The sequence below is a fragment of the Misgurnus anguillicaudatus genome, chromosome 24, assembly GCF_027580225.2.
Source record: "Misgurnus anguillicaudatus chromosome 24, ASM2758022v2, whole genome shotgun sequence".
Classification (NCBI taxonomy): domain Eukaryota; kingdom Metazoa; phylum Chordata; class Actinopteri; order Cypriniformes; family Cobitidae; genus Misgurnus; species Misgurnus anguillicaudatus.
In genome coordinates, this window is record NC_073360.2 from 28,796,246 (window position 1) to 28,814,018 (window position 17,773).

General features: G+C 36.4%; 1 protein-coding gene across 9 annotated transcripts in view; it reads right to left on the reverse strand.

Moving 5' to 3' along the window:
- Positions 1-1,792: 1,792 nt before the first annotated feature.
- The window catches only part of mag (myelin associated glycoprotein), a 31,181-nt gene continuing 15,200 nt past the window's right edge, over positions 1,793-17,773 (reverse strand). For 7 of the 9 annotated variants that reach the window (XM_055196983.2, XM_073862685.1, XM_073862686.1 and 4 more), the window contains exons 3-13: positions 15,795-15,933; positions 15,605-15,683; positions 15,086-15,454; positions 12,491-12,787; positions 11,833-12,090; positions 9,581-9,841; positions 9,106-9,414; positions 7,258-7,357; positions 5,478-5,580; positions 2,624-2,677; positions 1,794-2,308 (exon numbers count right to left, since the gene is read on the reverse strand). In XM_055196983.2, the coding sequence (XP_055052958.2) occupies positions 2,147-2,308; positions 2,624-2,677; positions 5,478-5,580; positions 7,258-7,357; positions 9,106-9,414; positions 9,581-9,841; positions 11,833-12,090; positions 12,491-12,787; positions 15,086-15,454; positions 15,605-15,653 (1,962 nt within the window). In that variant the 5' untranslated portion in view covers positions 15,654-15,683; positions 15,795-15,933 and the 3' untranslated portion in view covers positions 1,794-2,146. Of the gene's footprint in view, positions 2,309-2,623; positions 2,678-5,477; positions 5,581-7,257; positions 7,358-9,105; positions 9,415-9,580; positions 9,842-11,832; positions 12,091-12,490; positions 12,788-15,085; positions 15,455-15,604; positions 15,684-15,794; positions 15,934-17,773 lie in introns of all 9 variants that reach the window. The other 2 variants (XM_073862689.1, XM_073862690.1) reach the window with 2 other exon arrangements.

The following is a 17,773-nucleotide window of genomic DNA, read 5'->3' on the forward strand; positions in this document are numbered from 1 at the left end:
GTGATTTTACTCCTATTTGAAACAAATCTAGGAATTCAATAGAAACTTTATTTTTTTAAGTGTTACCAATTGAAGTAATTTTTTTGGTTGATACAATTTTCAATTTTTATATTGTGTATGAATAAATAGAAGAATAAAGAGCTTTGGGGAATAAGCAAATCCAGCAACCTTTCAATAAACCAGTTTAAATTCAGTTACTAGTCTGTTTTCATTTATAAATCTAAATAAATAATGTTATAAATAAAAACTCAGTATCAATTTAGGCTATCATTGAAAATCCAACAAATTAAAGGGACAGCTCACTCAAAAATGAAAAGCCAGTCATCATTTACTCACTCTCATGTCATTGCTTTTTAATATTTCTGTTTTTCCCAAAAGCAAAAGAGTATTTGGGTCTCTTCTGCTGTGTATAAAAAGACATGAGGGTGATTACATTAAGGTGACCATACGTGCCCTTTTAACCGGACACGTTCTGGACAGGACCCCCGATGCGTCCCACGAAAGTCGCACCTGTCCACTGCATAAGTCATTGAGGTTCTCACATTTCAAAAACATTATAAAATTAACAATTATTGACATACAAATTTCATTCTTACCATGAAATGTACAAGTTGCTTTTCTGAAACAGAACCTGAGATGTAAACCTCCATGACGTATGCGATAAACAAATGCGACTTCCGAAGGACACACCCGAAATCCTGACCAGGACGTGTCCGGGTAAAATGGCACGTATGATCACCCTCGATTAAATCATTCATGACTGAACATATTTTTTGAATGAACAATTCCTTAAACAATCACTTCAGGGTACATATTGTAAGTATCAGCAGATGAATATACTGTGTGTAGACAGATACACTTAAAAAAAGACAACGTCTGCGTCTGAGAGAGTATTAGTCCCTCCAAACAAACCCAAAAATGGGTAGAGCGCTTTTACATCGAGGACCACGCGGTGCCTCGTTCCCTGATGTTTCGACTTACAGCTGACACAGTGAAGAAGACCACTAGTTACTAAGACTCGCCTGCTAACCATACCAGTTCTCTCAAACTGTCAAAGATTTCAAATTTTCCTTTTCAAGTTTCTTAACCAGGTGAATCCTGTAACCCTTCTAATAGGAAAAAGTGAGAAAAGACAAAAATATCTGGTATGATTACAGGCAAAAACTGGTTAACATATATTCCTAATAAATATATAAATAAACCGATATAAAAAAATCAAAGCTTTAGGGGTGTAAGGAAGGCGTGTCAAAGCTTTGTAAACACTAACATTTACATTGAGACAGCGCTTTCCTAAAAAAATCTGGCATAATTTACTCATGTTGTTACAAAGCCGCATTTCTTTCTTCATTTCATTGAACACAAAAGATGACATTTCAAACAATGCTATAACACTGAAAAATTTACTGTCTAACTTAATATTTTTGTCTTGTTTTCAGTACAAACATCCAAAAATTCCCAAATCAAGATTAGAAAAAAAAATTGATAAGAAAAATTGCCCAAAAAAACAAGTCCAGTTCCTAGACAAAACATCCACAATTCAAGTAAATATGGGCTTAAAACAAGCAAAAATATCTACCAATAGGGTGAGAAAAAAATCTAAAAATAAGTTTAATTTTTACCTAAACACATAATTTAAGCAAAATTTTCTCAGCCCATTGGCAGATAACTTTGCTTGTTTAAAGCACAAATTGACTTAGATTGTATGTTTTCTGTCTATAAACTAGACTTATTTTTTTAGGCAATTTTGCTCATCAAGAAAATACATCTTGATTTAAGAATTTTTTGACATTTCTACTGAAAACAAGACAAAAATACTAAGTAAAAATGTAATTTTTTGCGGTGTAAAAACATTAAATCATCATGAAAGTGTAAGTCTTTGAAGGCCATATCTTTCCTTATCCAATGTATTCACTTTCATTGTATTGAAAAATCCCTTGAATGACTTTAGAGTTCAAAAAGACACAAAAGGAACTCAAAATGTGTTTACGGAGTCATGCGGATGAGTAAATGATAACCGAAAGTAAATTTGTGTGTAAACTAAAGCATTAAAATGTGTAAAATATTGAATCCTTGGGGCGTAATGAATGAGTGGGCTCTAGTGGTCACCGTGTCCCGTTTGGTCGAGGCATCAGGGAAGAATCGCGGTTCATTTAGTCTTAATTTCAGTGTAGTCACTGCCGTCACCGTCGGCCCTCCTGAAGCTTCCATCCCGGTGTCGCCCGTGGAGAAATTCAAGGGCGGCATAATTTAACTCTTGCCTCTCCATGACTCCAACCGAGCCAACAGACTGGTAATCACTGTCATCTCCCTTTGAAGAAAATGCAAGGACAATATTTAGAACTACAGGATCAGTCTCAGTAATAATGTCATAATAAGAGTCCTAAACAAAACTATCTTAAAAGCAGACAGTTAGCTATTAGCTACTGAACAGAATGAGTTAGCAAGTAGCCTACATGGTGATCTGTTAGCTTTAAGGCAGCAGTAGAAAGCAGTAATTAATTCATTAATTTATTGTGATAGAAACTGGATTTTTCCCCCCAAAACTTTTGTATATTTTGGTTGTTGTCTAACTGCATTTTTCATCTCCACCCATTTCTTTGCATGCTCATCTGAAATGTCTTACCGTGCCTTCCTCTAGGATGGAGTTAAACTTTGAGCCCAGGAGCTCAGTCTTAAGCTATGTTAGGGACAGAGAAACAGAGAATGCAGAGAAGCAATGAAAGAGGAGAGAATAGTGGTGTAAGATAAGCACAGGCAACGCTTGGATTCTGTTGTGACACGCCATCCACACTCGACATTGTAATGATGGCTGTTACTATTGTAACATACAGTCAGTCACTAACTATATCTGCATTTTATAGTATGTACTGTGCAAAGTATGTAAACATTGTACTTCATCAAAACACTGCACAGAATACGGATCCCACAATGCAATGCGTTTGAATTGACGTTATATCTCTGATGTATTTCTTGATTTAGTAAATATTGATGGCAATACACAAAATATGAATATCACTGTTCTCATACTACTTTCTCCTTAAGATAATTTTTTTGTCACTTTTGGAAGTCGCTTTGGATAATTCATACAGGCAATTCGTACAGATTTTACGATGTGGTTTATTTGTATGATCAAATTTGTACGATTAAGTTTGTAAATTTTTGTCGCCCCTGTAATGTTGGGTTTAGGGGTGGGGTATCATTATGTTTGTTTTATAATCGTATGTTCTGGTACGATTCACTTCAAATTAGCCACCTCGGTAAAAAGTTTGAATTTCCATGAGGTCAAGTTGAAGTGCCTAAATGTAAATTTTAATGTACGACTGGATGTCACCCACAAGCAACTTGATTATCATATGATCAGTGTTGGGGGTAACACATTACAAGTAAACTTGCATTACGTAATAATATTACTTCTCCAAAGTAACGAGTAAAGTAACGCATTACTTTTAAATCTACACATTAATATTTAATTTACTTTTTTTAGAACTGGGTGTGCATTATTTTCTTATAATTCAACAGCCTGTCGTCAATTATTCTTTACATATTAACGTAGAATTACACACTCTATGCATCGCGACTAACAGTTTAAGTCGAAAACGGAGATTGCAGCACAGAGCTTGACATTTTTGCGACAGAAATATGCAGTTTCTGAATGCAGAACTTCTCTGTCATTAAAACACCTGCAAATCCTGAAAGAGATCAAGCCTCAGCCAAGTAAGAAAAAGTAACGCAAAAGTAACGTAAAAGTTACGTAAGCATTACTTTCCATGAGAAGTAACTAAGTAACGCATTTAGTTACTTTTTTGGGGAGTAACTTAATATTCTAATGCATTACTTTTAAAAGTAACTTCCCCCAACACTGCATGTGATTACAACATTGCACACTACACTTTGTAATCTACACTTTCAGAAAAAACTACAAAAACTGGCACTGGAGTGGTACCCTAAAAAGTACACTGTTTTAACTAAAGCGCCGTGGCGGCCGATGACTTCACGTCCGTGTGTTTCGGAGTTTGACGCATGTTGCTTGTCATGTCAAAATATGTGTTCGCTGCGTCATGTCAAAATATGTGTTCCCTGTGTCGTGTGAACAATGTGAATCATGCGTCTTTTCAAAATAAGTGCCTGCTGCACATGTGTTAAAAGAGTTTATGATAAAAGAGACGCTCACGTTCACAAAATACTCAACTAACAAGACGCAGGGTTCCCACACCTTAGTTAACTTCAAATTCAAAGACCTTTCAAGGACTTTCCAGGTCCAATACCCTCAAATTCAAGGACTAAATGTGGGGACACATTTCAAGTAAGAGCAAGGTTACATTGTGTTACCTTTTAAGCTACATTGTTACAGTTCCCTTTCGAGGGAACTCGCGCTGCGTCACTGCGGTGACATTTTGGGGACGCCTCCAGGGGTAAGTGTGTCTGAATGTGTATATATCAAATTCAACCAATGGTGAGGCTTAATGACAAAGACAGGGTGACGCGGGAGCCAGGAAGTATATCGCTATATGAAATATTGCCAGAGACAGTGTTACAGGGACGCAGGAAGTATGGCAAGGGAGACGCAGCGTCTCGTTCCCTTCTCAGGGAACAACAGTTACATACGTAACCCGAGACGTTTTCATCTGTCAAACACAACTATGCAAAAAAGCATTTTGGTATGAATCAACAGTCGCATACAGAAGATATAAGCATTTAAAGTGAACAGCTTAACACGTGTGCTTAAAAGGCTAGAAATGTATGATATTATCCTACACTACACAGGGAATAATATGGATTTTTCCCAGAAAACTTCTTGCATAAAATAGATTCAAGCACTTTCAATAACCTGTATCTATGTACGTATATTTTCAAAAACTTCTCAGGGCCTTGAATCCCCCCCAGATTCACAAACTTTCAAGGATTTTAAGGACCCGTGGGAATCCTGAAGACGCGTGATGTACATGGTTCACATGATGTGCCAAACACATATTTTGACATGACGAGACACACACACGATGAGCTAAATGCATGTTTTGACGAGCTTCGCATCGTGTGCCCTCAAAAAATAAGTCACTGGCCGCCACTGCTAAAGGGTGCATATTAGTTTCTCAAAGGTACATATCTGTATCTAAATGGTGCATATTAGGACCTGTCCGATATCAACCTTTTTTACCGTTCTTTATGAGAGTGTGCTAAGAGTAGCCATTACACAGTGTGTACTTTAGTACTCAAGTAACCAATAACTTCGATAGTTGTGCTTACCAGCGAACGCTAAATTCGTTTAATTTTTCAGGTCACTATAAAGTAACTTGAAATTTCTATTAATGCTTAGTGTGGAAAGCTAATAACAACAAGAGAAGGGCCAGTGTCTATATATAAATAATTTGCCACATATGCCACAGACAAGTTGTATTGTATTGTCTACTCGCTTTAAATCTGTATGATAACTTTGCAGGTAAATACTGTGTAATTGCTATATCATTGTAATATCTCACCACTTTTTTCCTGAGACTCTGTTTGTCCTTCTTGACTGCGCTGTAGAACATTGAGGGATTCTCCACTTTAGATCCCACGTCCTGCCCAGGGTTATCATTCTCTCTGAGGAGGGTGGAGTCAGAGGATCAGACTCTGTCTCGCACTCAACAATACTACAAGCTAGCTGACCCGTGGCAACACTTTAAAGGAACAGTTTCCCCCGAAATAAAAATGATGTCATTGTGCACACCACCTCGTGTCGTCCCAAAGCTGTATGTGGTTTTCTTTCTTTTGTAAAACACAAATGGTATTTTTTTTACGTGTACGCAAACCTATGCAGAGCCATGCATGCGTATTGCGCCAAAATGCAATGCATCTCCTGGGCTTCATAACACATTTTTTCTATAAGCGCATGCACAACCTACATGTACAATGTATGCAGGGTATAAAAAATCTGGCGTTGTGCATACGCACGCAGTCTTCTGATGTCTATAGTCTTAAACATCACGTGAAATCTACAGTAAGCTATGCAATGCAAATGAAGGGGGGCTAAGATAACAGGCTATCGAGCTAGGTTAGCGTATTTAAGAATCCTTTGAGAACCAATGAAATTTCAAGGATGTCTAACCAAATTTCCAAGTATTGTTAAAGGAAAACACCACCTTTTTCAATATTTAACTAGGTTATTACCTCAACTTAGATGAATTTATACATACCTATCTTTTTCAATGCATGCACTTAATCTTTGTACAGCCTTGTGAATGTGTTAGCATTTAGCCTAGCCCAATTCATTCCTATGGCTCCAAACAGGGGTGAATTTAGAAGCCACCAAACATTTCCATGTTTTCTCTATTTAAAGACTGTTACATGAGTAGTTACACGAGTAAGTATGGTGGCACAAAATAAAACTTTTGTTTGGAGCCATAGGAATGAATGGGGTTAGGCTAAATGCTAACACATTCAATAAGCACTGTACAAAGATTAAAAGTGCACGCATTGATAAAAGATATAGAGGTATGCATTAATTTATACCTCATCTATGTTTGAGGTAAAAAACATAGTAAAATATTGAAAAATGGTGGTTCCTTTAAAGAGATTTATTAGCCGATTCAGGTATATTGTGATCAGGGATGGAGCTAAACTCGACCTCTAGGATGGACTGAGGGTGAATATTGCCTTTGTATGGTTGTAATTTATAGCAGAATTTATATCTAGAACTTATATTTAAAAATAAAGTCTTTGACATAGAGTAGTAATATATCCTTGTTTGTGTTCCACATAAGAAAGAAAATGATCTGAGTTTGGACTGACATGATGGTGAATGAAACATGACAGAACTTTAATTTCTGGGTCAACGGTTCCTTTAAGCCTGGGCATCCATTTTAACACAAGGGGATCATTTTCACCCTTAAATAAAAAGGCCATTGTGCCACAGCGTCGTGTTTGGGGGTGTTTTTGTTTCGCTTGTTTTCCAATGAACGATTTCTCTTTGTTTTTGGTGGCAGAATGAGATCGCAGAAGGATAGTAGCTGCTGCAGAGTTCAGGGGTTTGAGGCTAAAAGCAATGGAGGGACAATTGAACCGGCAATGGTTCTGTTAGTCTGCAGTTTCACTGCACGGTCACCATCTAAACAAGCAATCAGATTGGATCATCTGTGAGTGGGTTATGGCTTGAAAACCAAATGCCAAAAACAAACAAACTAAAACAAAACTGAAAATGGATGACTAGGCTTGGGAGTTTAACACTTTGTGGTCATGAAACTCTTTTATTCCCTTTGTTGTCTTATGAAAGATACTTACTTTTTATTGTTCTGGCCTACGTATCTCACAGCTGCGATGATGAAGGCGATGACCGCCACACCTCCAATAGTCCCCACTATGACTGCCATCATGTATTTTTCTGAAATAGTACATACATGAATCGTATATAGCGACTTACAAATGATACTGTAACTCAAAATTAAGTTTTCACTACACAACATGGATTTTTTTTTACTTGGTATTTCTGTGTTGTCTACCATTACAATATCCAAGAATTAAACGGTACATTTACTTAAAAAGCAAAATGACCTAAAATATTTAGTCTTGTCTTCTGATAAAATATGTAAAAATTAGATGAGTTTAGGATTAAAACTTAAAAATTAAATTCTTTCCATATGTTTTAAATATATGCTTAATACACTTTGAAAATATTTTTTGTTTTAAAGGGGACATTTCACAAGACTTTAAGATGTAAAATAATTCTTTGGTGTCCCCAGAGTACGTATGTGAAGTTTTAGCTCAAAATACCATACAGATAATTTATTATAGCATGTTAAAATTGCCACTTTGTAGGCGCAAGAAAAAAGGTGCCATTTTTGGGTGTGTCCTTTAAAATGCAAATGAGCTGATGAAATGCAAACACTGATAATAATGACGGTGATTTGTTGAAATTGAAACTCAATTGTGCTGTCAATTAATTTCTCCCTCTATGCACTGAAAGGCAGTGCTGTGGTTGGATAGTGCAGATTTAGGAGCGGTATTATTATAATAATAAGATCCCCTTCTGACATCACAAGGGGAGCCAAATTTCAATGACCTAATTTTTCGCATGCTTTCAGAGAATGGTTTACCAAAACTAAGTTACTGAGTTTTCAAATTTTCTAGGTTGATAGAAGCACTGCCACTGGGGACCCAATTATTGCACTTAAACATGAAAAAAGTCAGATTTTCATGCTATTTCCCCTTTAACCTTCATATATTAACATATATTTTAAAATGTATTTCAGGGGCAACAAATGCATTTCTAATTTTACAACCCATACGGCAAAAAATATATATTTTTCTTGGCCAAAATATAAAAGTTTGCATAAAATGTATAAAGTATAAAATATAACAAATTTGTATTGTATTCATTTTAATATTTAATTTGATCATTTTTAAACCTGTTATGTTTAACATAAAAAAATTTCTTTCAATGTTGTGTGAATATAAATATATAATTTTTTAATATATTATTATATAAAAAAAGGCCAAAAAATATATTTGTTAAAAATACATTTTTGTAAAGATATTTAAAACGGCCATTTTTATATTTGTAATATATTTAAAATTATATTTTAAATATTTTTTGCCATATGGGTTGATAAAAAGATAAAACTTTAGTGGCTAATTCGTATAAATTCCTACAACCAAATTTGTACACTCTTGTATGATTTGCTATTACCCCTGAGACACTGGGTTTAGGGGCGGAGTTAGGGGTTGGGAATTCTTATAGTTTTTTCCCCTAATAATCAAATGAGGAGCTAAAATGCAAAAGCCTTTAAACACCACCACCATCAAAAATGAGATAATGATATTAACCGAATTGTCTCAGCATGTATATTGTATACATATATATTGTATAATATAATATATTATCTAATACAGTTCATTATATACGTAATTTACAAAAAACATGTCAGACGCACTTAGATGGTATTACATCTGAGCTCTTCAACTGTTTTTGTACAATTCACATTGTACGAATTCATACGAATCAGCCAACTCATAAAATACAAACAAATCCTTGTGAGATCAGGTTGGGTGTTAAACATTGGCAAGCTTTTTTAAAACTTTTAAATTGAAGTATTTAGTTGTTATCTGTATTTTTGTTGATGATCTACTTACTCTCCTGCTGCAGGTCTAAGCGGATGGTCTCAGATCCGTATATGTTGCTGATGCTGCAGTGTACGTGGACGGCGGTATCGCCGTTGCTCCCCCGTTCGCCTTTGTCCCGCAGCTTGATGATGCCTGTGGACGTGTAGTGGTCTGAGTGCGTGAAGAAGTTGTAACGATTGTTGGACCCATTGATGGTGATATTGAGGTCAGGCAGGTAAAATTCAATCGTGGGCTCTGGGTTTCCAGAGGCGATGCATATGCACTGAACACCTTCACGAACTATAGTGCACTTGGAGTCATCAAGGAGAACTGGGGCGACTGGAGAAATAGTAGAAATAGTTCAAAAGTTACTTTAGTATAGAATCTATTCTTTCTTTGATCAACCACTGTAGCTTTTTCATAAGATTTTTTTAATGTTGTAATCTATGCGTTGAATGTTTGCTGTTCACATCATGTGATAATTACAGTTATTGCAATGACTTACATTCTACTGTTATGTTAAGAGAGCTGCTTGCTTTGCCGTGTTCATTCTCCGCTAGACAGCGGTAAACTCCATCGGCCTTTGGCGTGATGTCATTTAGCTCTAATACAGAGCCCTCCTCTGCTTTGATGGTGCCCACCAGCTCCCCATTCTTCAACCAGGTCAATGTGGGCATCGGGTTCCCCTTACTATTGCAATGTAGAGTAAATGAAGTTCCCTCCAGTGCTATCAGAGATTCATTGATCCACGGCTCGCGTGGAGGATCTTCCAGAGGGAGGAAATACAGAAGATACATCGATTTTTGGTTATGCCTTTATTCTTACAACCTTTTTATGCTCCAGTTATGAGAAAATTCTTATATAAATGTAATCATACACTTATAAATAAACATTTAATTCTGGAATTCTCTTTTGGGAATTCACATGATGCTCCTTTTGGTGTGTTTACATAACGCATACGAAACTGGAACATAACATTATTGCTGACTGCATACAATATAAACTAAATACTGTATTATCTATGAATATTAGGGATGCATACATTTATTGCGATTAATCTATAGCAGAATAAAAGTTTTTGTTTACATCATGTGTGTGTGTGTGAACTGTATATTAATTTTGTATGTATAAATATGCGCACATGCATGTATAATTAAGGAAAAAAATATTTATACATCAAGTATTCATATTTATATATAATATAAATTATACATAAATATGCAAATGTATATACAAATGTAAACTTTTCTTAAATATATACATGCATGTGTTTGCATTTATCTACACAAAGTTATTATACACAGTTAACACACACATATATGATGTAAACAAAAACTTTTATTCTGCTATAGATCAATCGTTATCAATCGTTATGCATCCATAATGAATATATCAAATATCATGCAGATATTTAATTTTGACTATTGATTTTAAAGTTGGCATTGCTAATGCACATGTATTTTACAAAAAAAACAACACATATCTCCATTTATTTAATGCACACTTCCATACTGGTCATACTAATATGAATTAATATGAATTGTGAAACATGCTATAAAAAATTTTAATTGACCTGAAATTGTCACCTTGGATTATCTAGGAGAATGGGAGATGAAAATTTGTATTTGAAACTTTATTTGAATTTCCCATAAAATCTCTGAGCAGTCGGTCAATAAGACAATATGTTTAAAGAATAGTTCACCCAAAAATGAAAATTAGCACATATTTCAGTCCTTTCAGAAAAATGCTGAGTTTTTTGTGATTGTTGCGGGCAAAAGTCCTGATCTTGCGACATGTTTTCTTAAAAAATGCAATGGAATATGCGGGATATTTATGCAATGAAATTGCTGGAACTTGCAAAAAATGCGAGAACTTGCAAAAAATGCGGGAACTTGCAAAAAATGCGGGAACTTGCAAAAACCGCGGGGGAACTTGCAAAAAAATGCGGGAACTTGCAAAAAAATGCGGGAACTTGCAAAAAATGCGGGAACTTTTTTGCGGGAACTTGCAAAAAATGCGGGAACTTTTTTGCGGGAACTTGCAAAAAATGCGGGAACTTGCAAAAAAATGCGGGAACTTTTTTGCGGGAACTTGCAAAAAATGCGGGAACTTTTTTGCGGGAACTTGCAAAAAAATGCGGGAACTTGCCAAAAAAATGCGGGAACTTGCCAAAAAAATGTGGGAACTTGCCAAAAAAATGCGGGAACTTGCCAAAAAATGCGGGAACTTGCCAAAAAATCTTTCTTTCTTTTCTTTCTTTCTAACTTTCTGCTAATATATATTTGACTTTTTGCTACAGGGATTATGAAATCATGCAAGTCCCGCATATTTTGCACACGGAAATCTGCAATTTATGTGGTGAAAGTGCGGCATATTTGAAAAATAAATAATAATAAATATGCGGACTTTGGCTGATTATGCATTGAATCATGCAATCACATAATCGCGTTTTTCTGGAGGGACAGATATTTAAACCATCCTTTAGGTGTATATCAGTCAAACACTGTCAGAGTTATATTAAATAATATCCTAATCATATACACCTGGGTGTGTAAAATATGGGCTAATTTTCATTTTTGGGTGAATATTCTATTAGTTGATATGACTTCCGGTTTATTTTTCACACTGAAAACTGAATATCAGGTGTCAGGTCCTTCACACTGCATTGTACGTATTTCACACACAAAAAAAGTCCTGCAGATCATTACAACATGTTGTTAAGAGCTCCAACACTAGAACACATTAACTTTTACTCACAATTTACTGCCAGATACATGGACGTGTTCATACTCCCATAGCCATTGTCACCAACACATGTATAAACGCCTTCATTTTCAGGTGTGAGGTTCTCCAAAAACAGCGAAGAATTTGAGGCCGTTTCCGACATCAGCTCGTCATCTCCAAAATACCATGTTATCGTGGGAACTGGATTACTGTCCACATCACAGTGTAAGATCACTGATCTTCCTTCCATTACCTCTTGAGACACATTTACCCACACCGTTCGGGGACCGTCTACAAGAATAAATCAGTCAAACTGCAATTACTGTACAATAATTATATAGACATATATAAATTGTTCATTAACCTTTTCCGCTGCGAGTTTTAAGTTTCAGAACTGACCTACATCTTTCAAAAAAGTAAGTGATAAATATGCTGCTTGGTACACATTTTGTCCAACAAGTTAATTTTCAAAGATGAACACAAACTTTAAAATCTAAATGTGTTTACTAGAAAAAACTCAAAAATTCATAAAAGTTAGTTATGTTATTCAAGTAACCTGCAATTTTTATGTTTCATACACAGAGAAGCAAAATGATGATAAAGAAGCCAAAGTTACGGTTCACAGCTTAACATTTCTACACCGCATCATGAAAGAGTTTTAATTAAAAGATATGCAACTCTTAAAACTCACATCTGACATCCAGAGAAATGATGCGTTCATAGATATAGGGGGTGTTTGGGTAGTGGACCCGACAGCCCAGCTGCTGACCGTTGTGCATGGGTCTGGGTGTAAAAGTGAGGGTGATGGACTGTACAGCAGTGTTGCCCTCTTCAACATTGTCTGGGGTAAAACTAGGGTCAGGCAGGTAGTCGGTGTACATCCAGTGGATCTCTGGGATCATGTCAGGACAGTTATCTGGGACGTAGCAGACCAAATCCAGACTCTGGTCACTGACAATCTCCTCTGGAACATCGATGTTGGGCTGATCTAGGGGAAAGATGGGTAATGTGTGTTAACATCAACATTAAATCAAAATTTGATTTTGCTGTACACATTTAACAATTTCCTACAGCTCTCAAACAACTTTCCTACTGAGCTGACAATGACATCACTTAGTCCATAAAGGATAATGGATAATGAGAGAAGGTTAAACATGTCTACAGAACCAGACTTTTTTATTGCATTGCGTTTTCTAGCAAGGAGTGGCAGCTTTTCTTGATTCAATACAAAATCATGTCCCACCTCATTTAGTACTGAAATCGATATTCCAGCCAAATATCAAAATTACCTCATAATTTACTCACCCTCAAGCAATCCGTGATACACATGTCCATCATCTTTCTGATATTTTGAGTTATTTTAGTAAATGTCCTTACTCTTCCAAGCTAATGGGAGAAAAAAGGGTCAGGAAACAACTTTTCACTTTAAACCCCCAAAAAGTGCATCCATCCTTCACAGAGTTAATCCACTCGACTCCAATGGTGTAAAAAAAAGTTTATTTGCGGGTAATTGATGTGATTTCGTAAGAAAATGTCTATATTTTAAACTTGACAAACTTTAATAACTAGCTTCCGGTAGCGACGCCATCTTGTGGTCGCACGCGATTCACGAGAGCGTTTTGTAGTGAGCGTTCGTTGTCATGGGTACCTTGCGCAGTGATGCTCGTGAATCGCGTGAATCCAAGATGGCGCCGCTACCAGAAGCTAGTTATTATAGTTTACAAAGTTTAAAATAGGGATATTTTTCTTACAATATCGCATCAATTACCCGCAAAAGATATTTATTAACCCATTGGAGCCGTGTGGATCCCTTCTTTGAATGATGGACGAAGGTGACTAGAATTTTTAAATGAAAACCTGAACTGAATTTCCTAGTTCAATGATCAAAATATCATTACAATTTCTTTGTTATCTATGAATTAAAAAAATGGAGACAAAACGTTTTTTGAAAGTTTTTATTGTTGTGGGTTCATTGCAAAAATTACTTTCTTACTTAGTATTTTTATATTGTTTTCAGTAGCCTACAAATATCTAAAAATTCTTAAATCAAGGAAATTAATCGTGTTTTAAGATTTTTTTGATATTTGTAACTTACTGAAAACAAGAGAAAAACACTAAGAAAGTAATTTTTGTAGTGTTTAACGTGACAATGCACAGATATGAGATAACATTACCTCATCAAAAATTACTTCGAATGTTCTACTTCAGCTGATTTTATAGCATTGTAAACGTGAAGAACAGGAATAATGCAAAATGTAAACATATTTACTTTAGCCAACACCAAATGCTCAGTACCGTGATCAGTTCACTTCATGGTTTATTACTTTAATTTAACATAGTTACATTGGCGGCTGTTGACTTCTTCTACAACATGTATGTAGCCCGTCATGTGTGTGGTTCCTTTTTTGTGTTCTGCGCTTTGAGAGATCCTGTGTGCATTACGTGTCTTGTCAAAATTGTGCCTGATGCAGACGCGTCTAAAGGGTTTATGATAAAAGAGACGCTCGTGTTTGCCAGATACTTGCAAAATCTTATGGGAGTGTCTTGCATGTATTTTGTGAACGTGAGCGTCTCTTTTATCATAAACGGTTTTGATGCGTTTGCAGGAGACACTTATTTTAACGAAACACGTGATGCACACAGGATCTCTCGATGTACAGAACACATATTTTGGAAAAAGGAACCACACACATGACACTCCGAACACTTATTTTGAATTAGCGTCACAAGCCGCCACTGGTACCTTAACCCCCGATAACTTTAACTGTTTTCATATCTTATGAAAGCTTGATTGATGACGCTTTCTCAAGTGTCTCGTAGTAAATTCTTCACCGCTAAATCAGTGGTGCGCAACTAACCAGTAACTAAGGGGAAACTAAGAAATAAACTAAGAAATCAGTGTAGCTCGCGGCCCCCTCTGCTGGTGAAAATAATCATTACATGATTGCGCCAGTCTGGTACTACAAAAGCTATACTCATCGGGTTCCGTGTATTTGCTGGATGCTGGTTGTTTTGGACATGCTGTAAATCGGGGACAGAACACCAAAGAACGGGACTGTCCCCGGGGACACCTGGTCACCTTATCCAAGTCAGAAGTTGCCTGATCCCTGTTTTCTCCCATTGTAAGCTTGGAAAAGCAAGGACATTTACTAAAATAACTCCAAATGTGTTTGTATAAAAGGTGATGGACATATACATCTCAGATTGCTTAAAGCTGAGTACATCATGGAGTAATTTGATATCTTGTTTTAATCAAAACGTTTCATATTCTGGTTTAAACACATACCTAACACCTGGAGGTTTGTGAAGTCAGGGTAAGTGTAGATGTTCGCTCCGCCCAGATCTGCACGAAAGTAATACTTTCCAGAATGTTCTGTTCCGACGTTATTTATCAGCAACGTGCAGTTTTTCTGTGACAGGTCACCCAATAGCTTGGTCCTTCCCTTGAAACTCTCATGAACAATATCTGTGCGGGACTTAAATACCACTGGAGGGAAGAGCTGGGGGTAGGGGTGGCCAAAGTAGAAGATCCCATGTATTCCCCTGTAAGGCCTGACACCAGAGGGGTACGTGAATGAGCAGGGTATAACCACACAGGAGTTTGTCATGGCTGAAATGTCTCTGGGCATCCACACGTTCCACTGAGCACTTACATCTGTTTAGAAAGAGAGAAAGTGGACTGGTTATTTTATTTCACAATATATGACAAAATAAAGTAGACATTTTGTTTTTCAAATGTAGTATTTCTTTTTAAGAAAACAATGAAGCATGCACTGTGTACTATAGTAAATAATCAAGTCTGTACCTTTCAGAACAAACAGCAGAGGTAACAACAGCAGCTCCAAGCTCTTCATGGTCTCAGTCTATTGTTGGACCATAGACCTCTGTTAAAAAAAATACAAGATGTTTGAATGCTATACTTTTCACGTGACTTATGTTTGTTTGTATCAGCCTTATAAATTTTCATTTGTGTGTTTGTTGTGTATAGGCACTACCTTGAACTGCTGGCAGAGACTGCTAAACCACAACCAACTATAATTCCCCTCTCCAACAACGTGAGCACTGCTGTTCCTCCCTCACAAGCAAGGTGACGCTCTCTTACAGCACATCAACTCAGCTTCCCTTCTGATATGTCTGAAAAGAAAAACATGACATCAGTATCAAGAGGCAACATTAGCCCTCCTAACCCACACGTAGATGCTCTCGAGTACGCCGTACCGGGCTGCAGTGTGTGGGAGAGAATTGCTCATTATGAGTGTACGACGTCAGCCCTTGCATCTTTGGCGCATATAGGCAGCACTGTTCATGTATGACACATCATCCACAGACAGACAGCATCACCCAGCTGCTTCTGTTGACTACATTTACGGGCTCAGTACTGTGTGTGCATGCTCTGTCTAATGCTTTGAAATTTACATACACACACACGCATGCATCTCCTCATACTTCAGAGAAAAAGGCGAGTGCAGATGGTGGCTCATAAATAGATTTTTCTTAATCTCTGAGATTATTATATTAAAAGATTCCCATGATATCTCACAAGTTTGAGGCAGTTATTGAATGATTAACCATTTTGAGATGGGAATGGTCTGCGATTCGAGTAACACTTTACATTAAGAAAATAGGCTTACTTTCACTTTTAGCATAGCTTAGCACAATCCATTGAATCTGATTAGACCATTAGCATCGCCCTCAAAAATAACCAAAGAGTTTAGATATTTTTCCTATTTAAAACTTTACTTTTCTGAAGTTACATTGTGTAAAACTGACGGACAATTAAACGTTTTTCTAGTCCAATATGGATAGGCACTATACTCTCATTCTGGTGTAATAATCAAGGACTTTATTGCCGTAAGATGGCTGCAGGAGGCGCAATAATATTACGCAATGCCTGAAAATAGTCCCCTGCCATTGAAAGTTACTAAGGGGACTATTTTCGGCTGCTGCGTTATATCATTGAGCCACCTGCAGCCATGTTATGTCAGCAAAGTCCTTGATTATTACGCCAGAATGAGAGTATAGTTCCTAGCCATATTGGACTAGAAAATCGCAACTTTTAATTTTCCGTTGGCCTTATTACACAATAGTCAAGTTTTAAATAGGAAAAATATGGAAACTCTTGGGTTATTTTTGAGCGCGATGCTAATGGTCTAATCCGATTCAATGGATTATGCTAAGCTATGCTAAAAGTGGTACGGCCAGACCCGGAGATCGGCTGAATGGATTCCAAAACAGTAAAAAATCAAATGTTTAACTCTAGGGGAGCTGGAAATTGAGCATATTTTCAAAAAAGTGTAATGTCCCTTTAAGGTTTGCATTAGCTAACATGAACTATTGAATAATACTTCTATAGCATTTTTTCATTTCATCTCAGCATTTACTAACCCCTTCAGACGCTGTGTCCACTGGAATGGACATCACATGTTTTGTGATTTAAACCAATAAAAATGCCGATCAACCAATCAAAATAAGGTACACTAAAGGGCTAGTACATTTTTTTTTATTAAAAGTTGTAACATTAGTTAATGCACAATGAACTAACATTAAAGGGATAGTTCACCCAAAATGTTTAATTCTGGCATAATTTACTAACCCTCAAGTTGTTCCAAAACGTTAAAAATTCCTTTGTTCTGCCAAACACAAAGGAAGACATTTTGGAAAAGGGTTGTAACAAAGCAGATCTGGGGCACCATTGACTTCCATATTGTAGTAGGACAAAATAATACTATGGAAGTGAATGGTGCCCCTGATCTGTTTGGTTACAAACATTATTCAAAATCTCTTCCTTTGTAGTTTACGCACATTAATCAATAAATAACTTTATTTCTTAACAAATACAACCTTATTGTGAAGTGTTGCCATTATTTGTATAGGTATGCTTTAAGATTTTAATACATAGTGGTCCCAGAGAGTATTTGCACAATTAAGAAACACTTTTAAAATGCATTAATATATATTATATATTATATATATA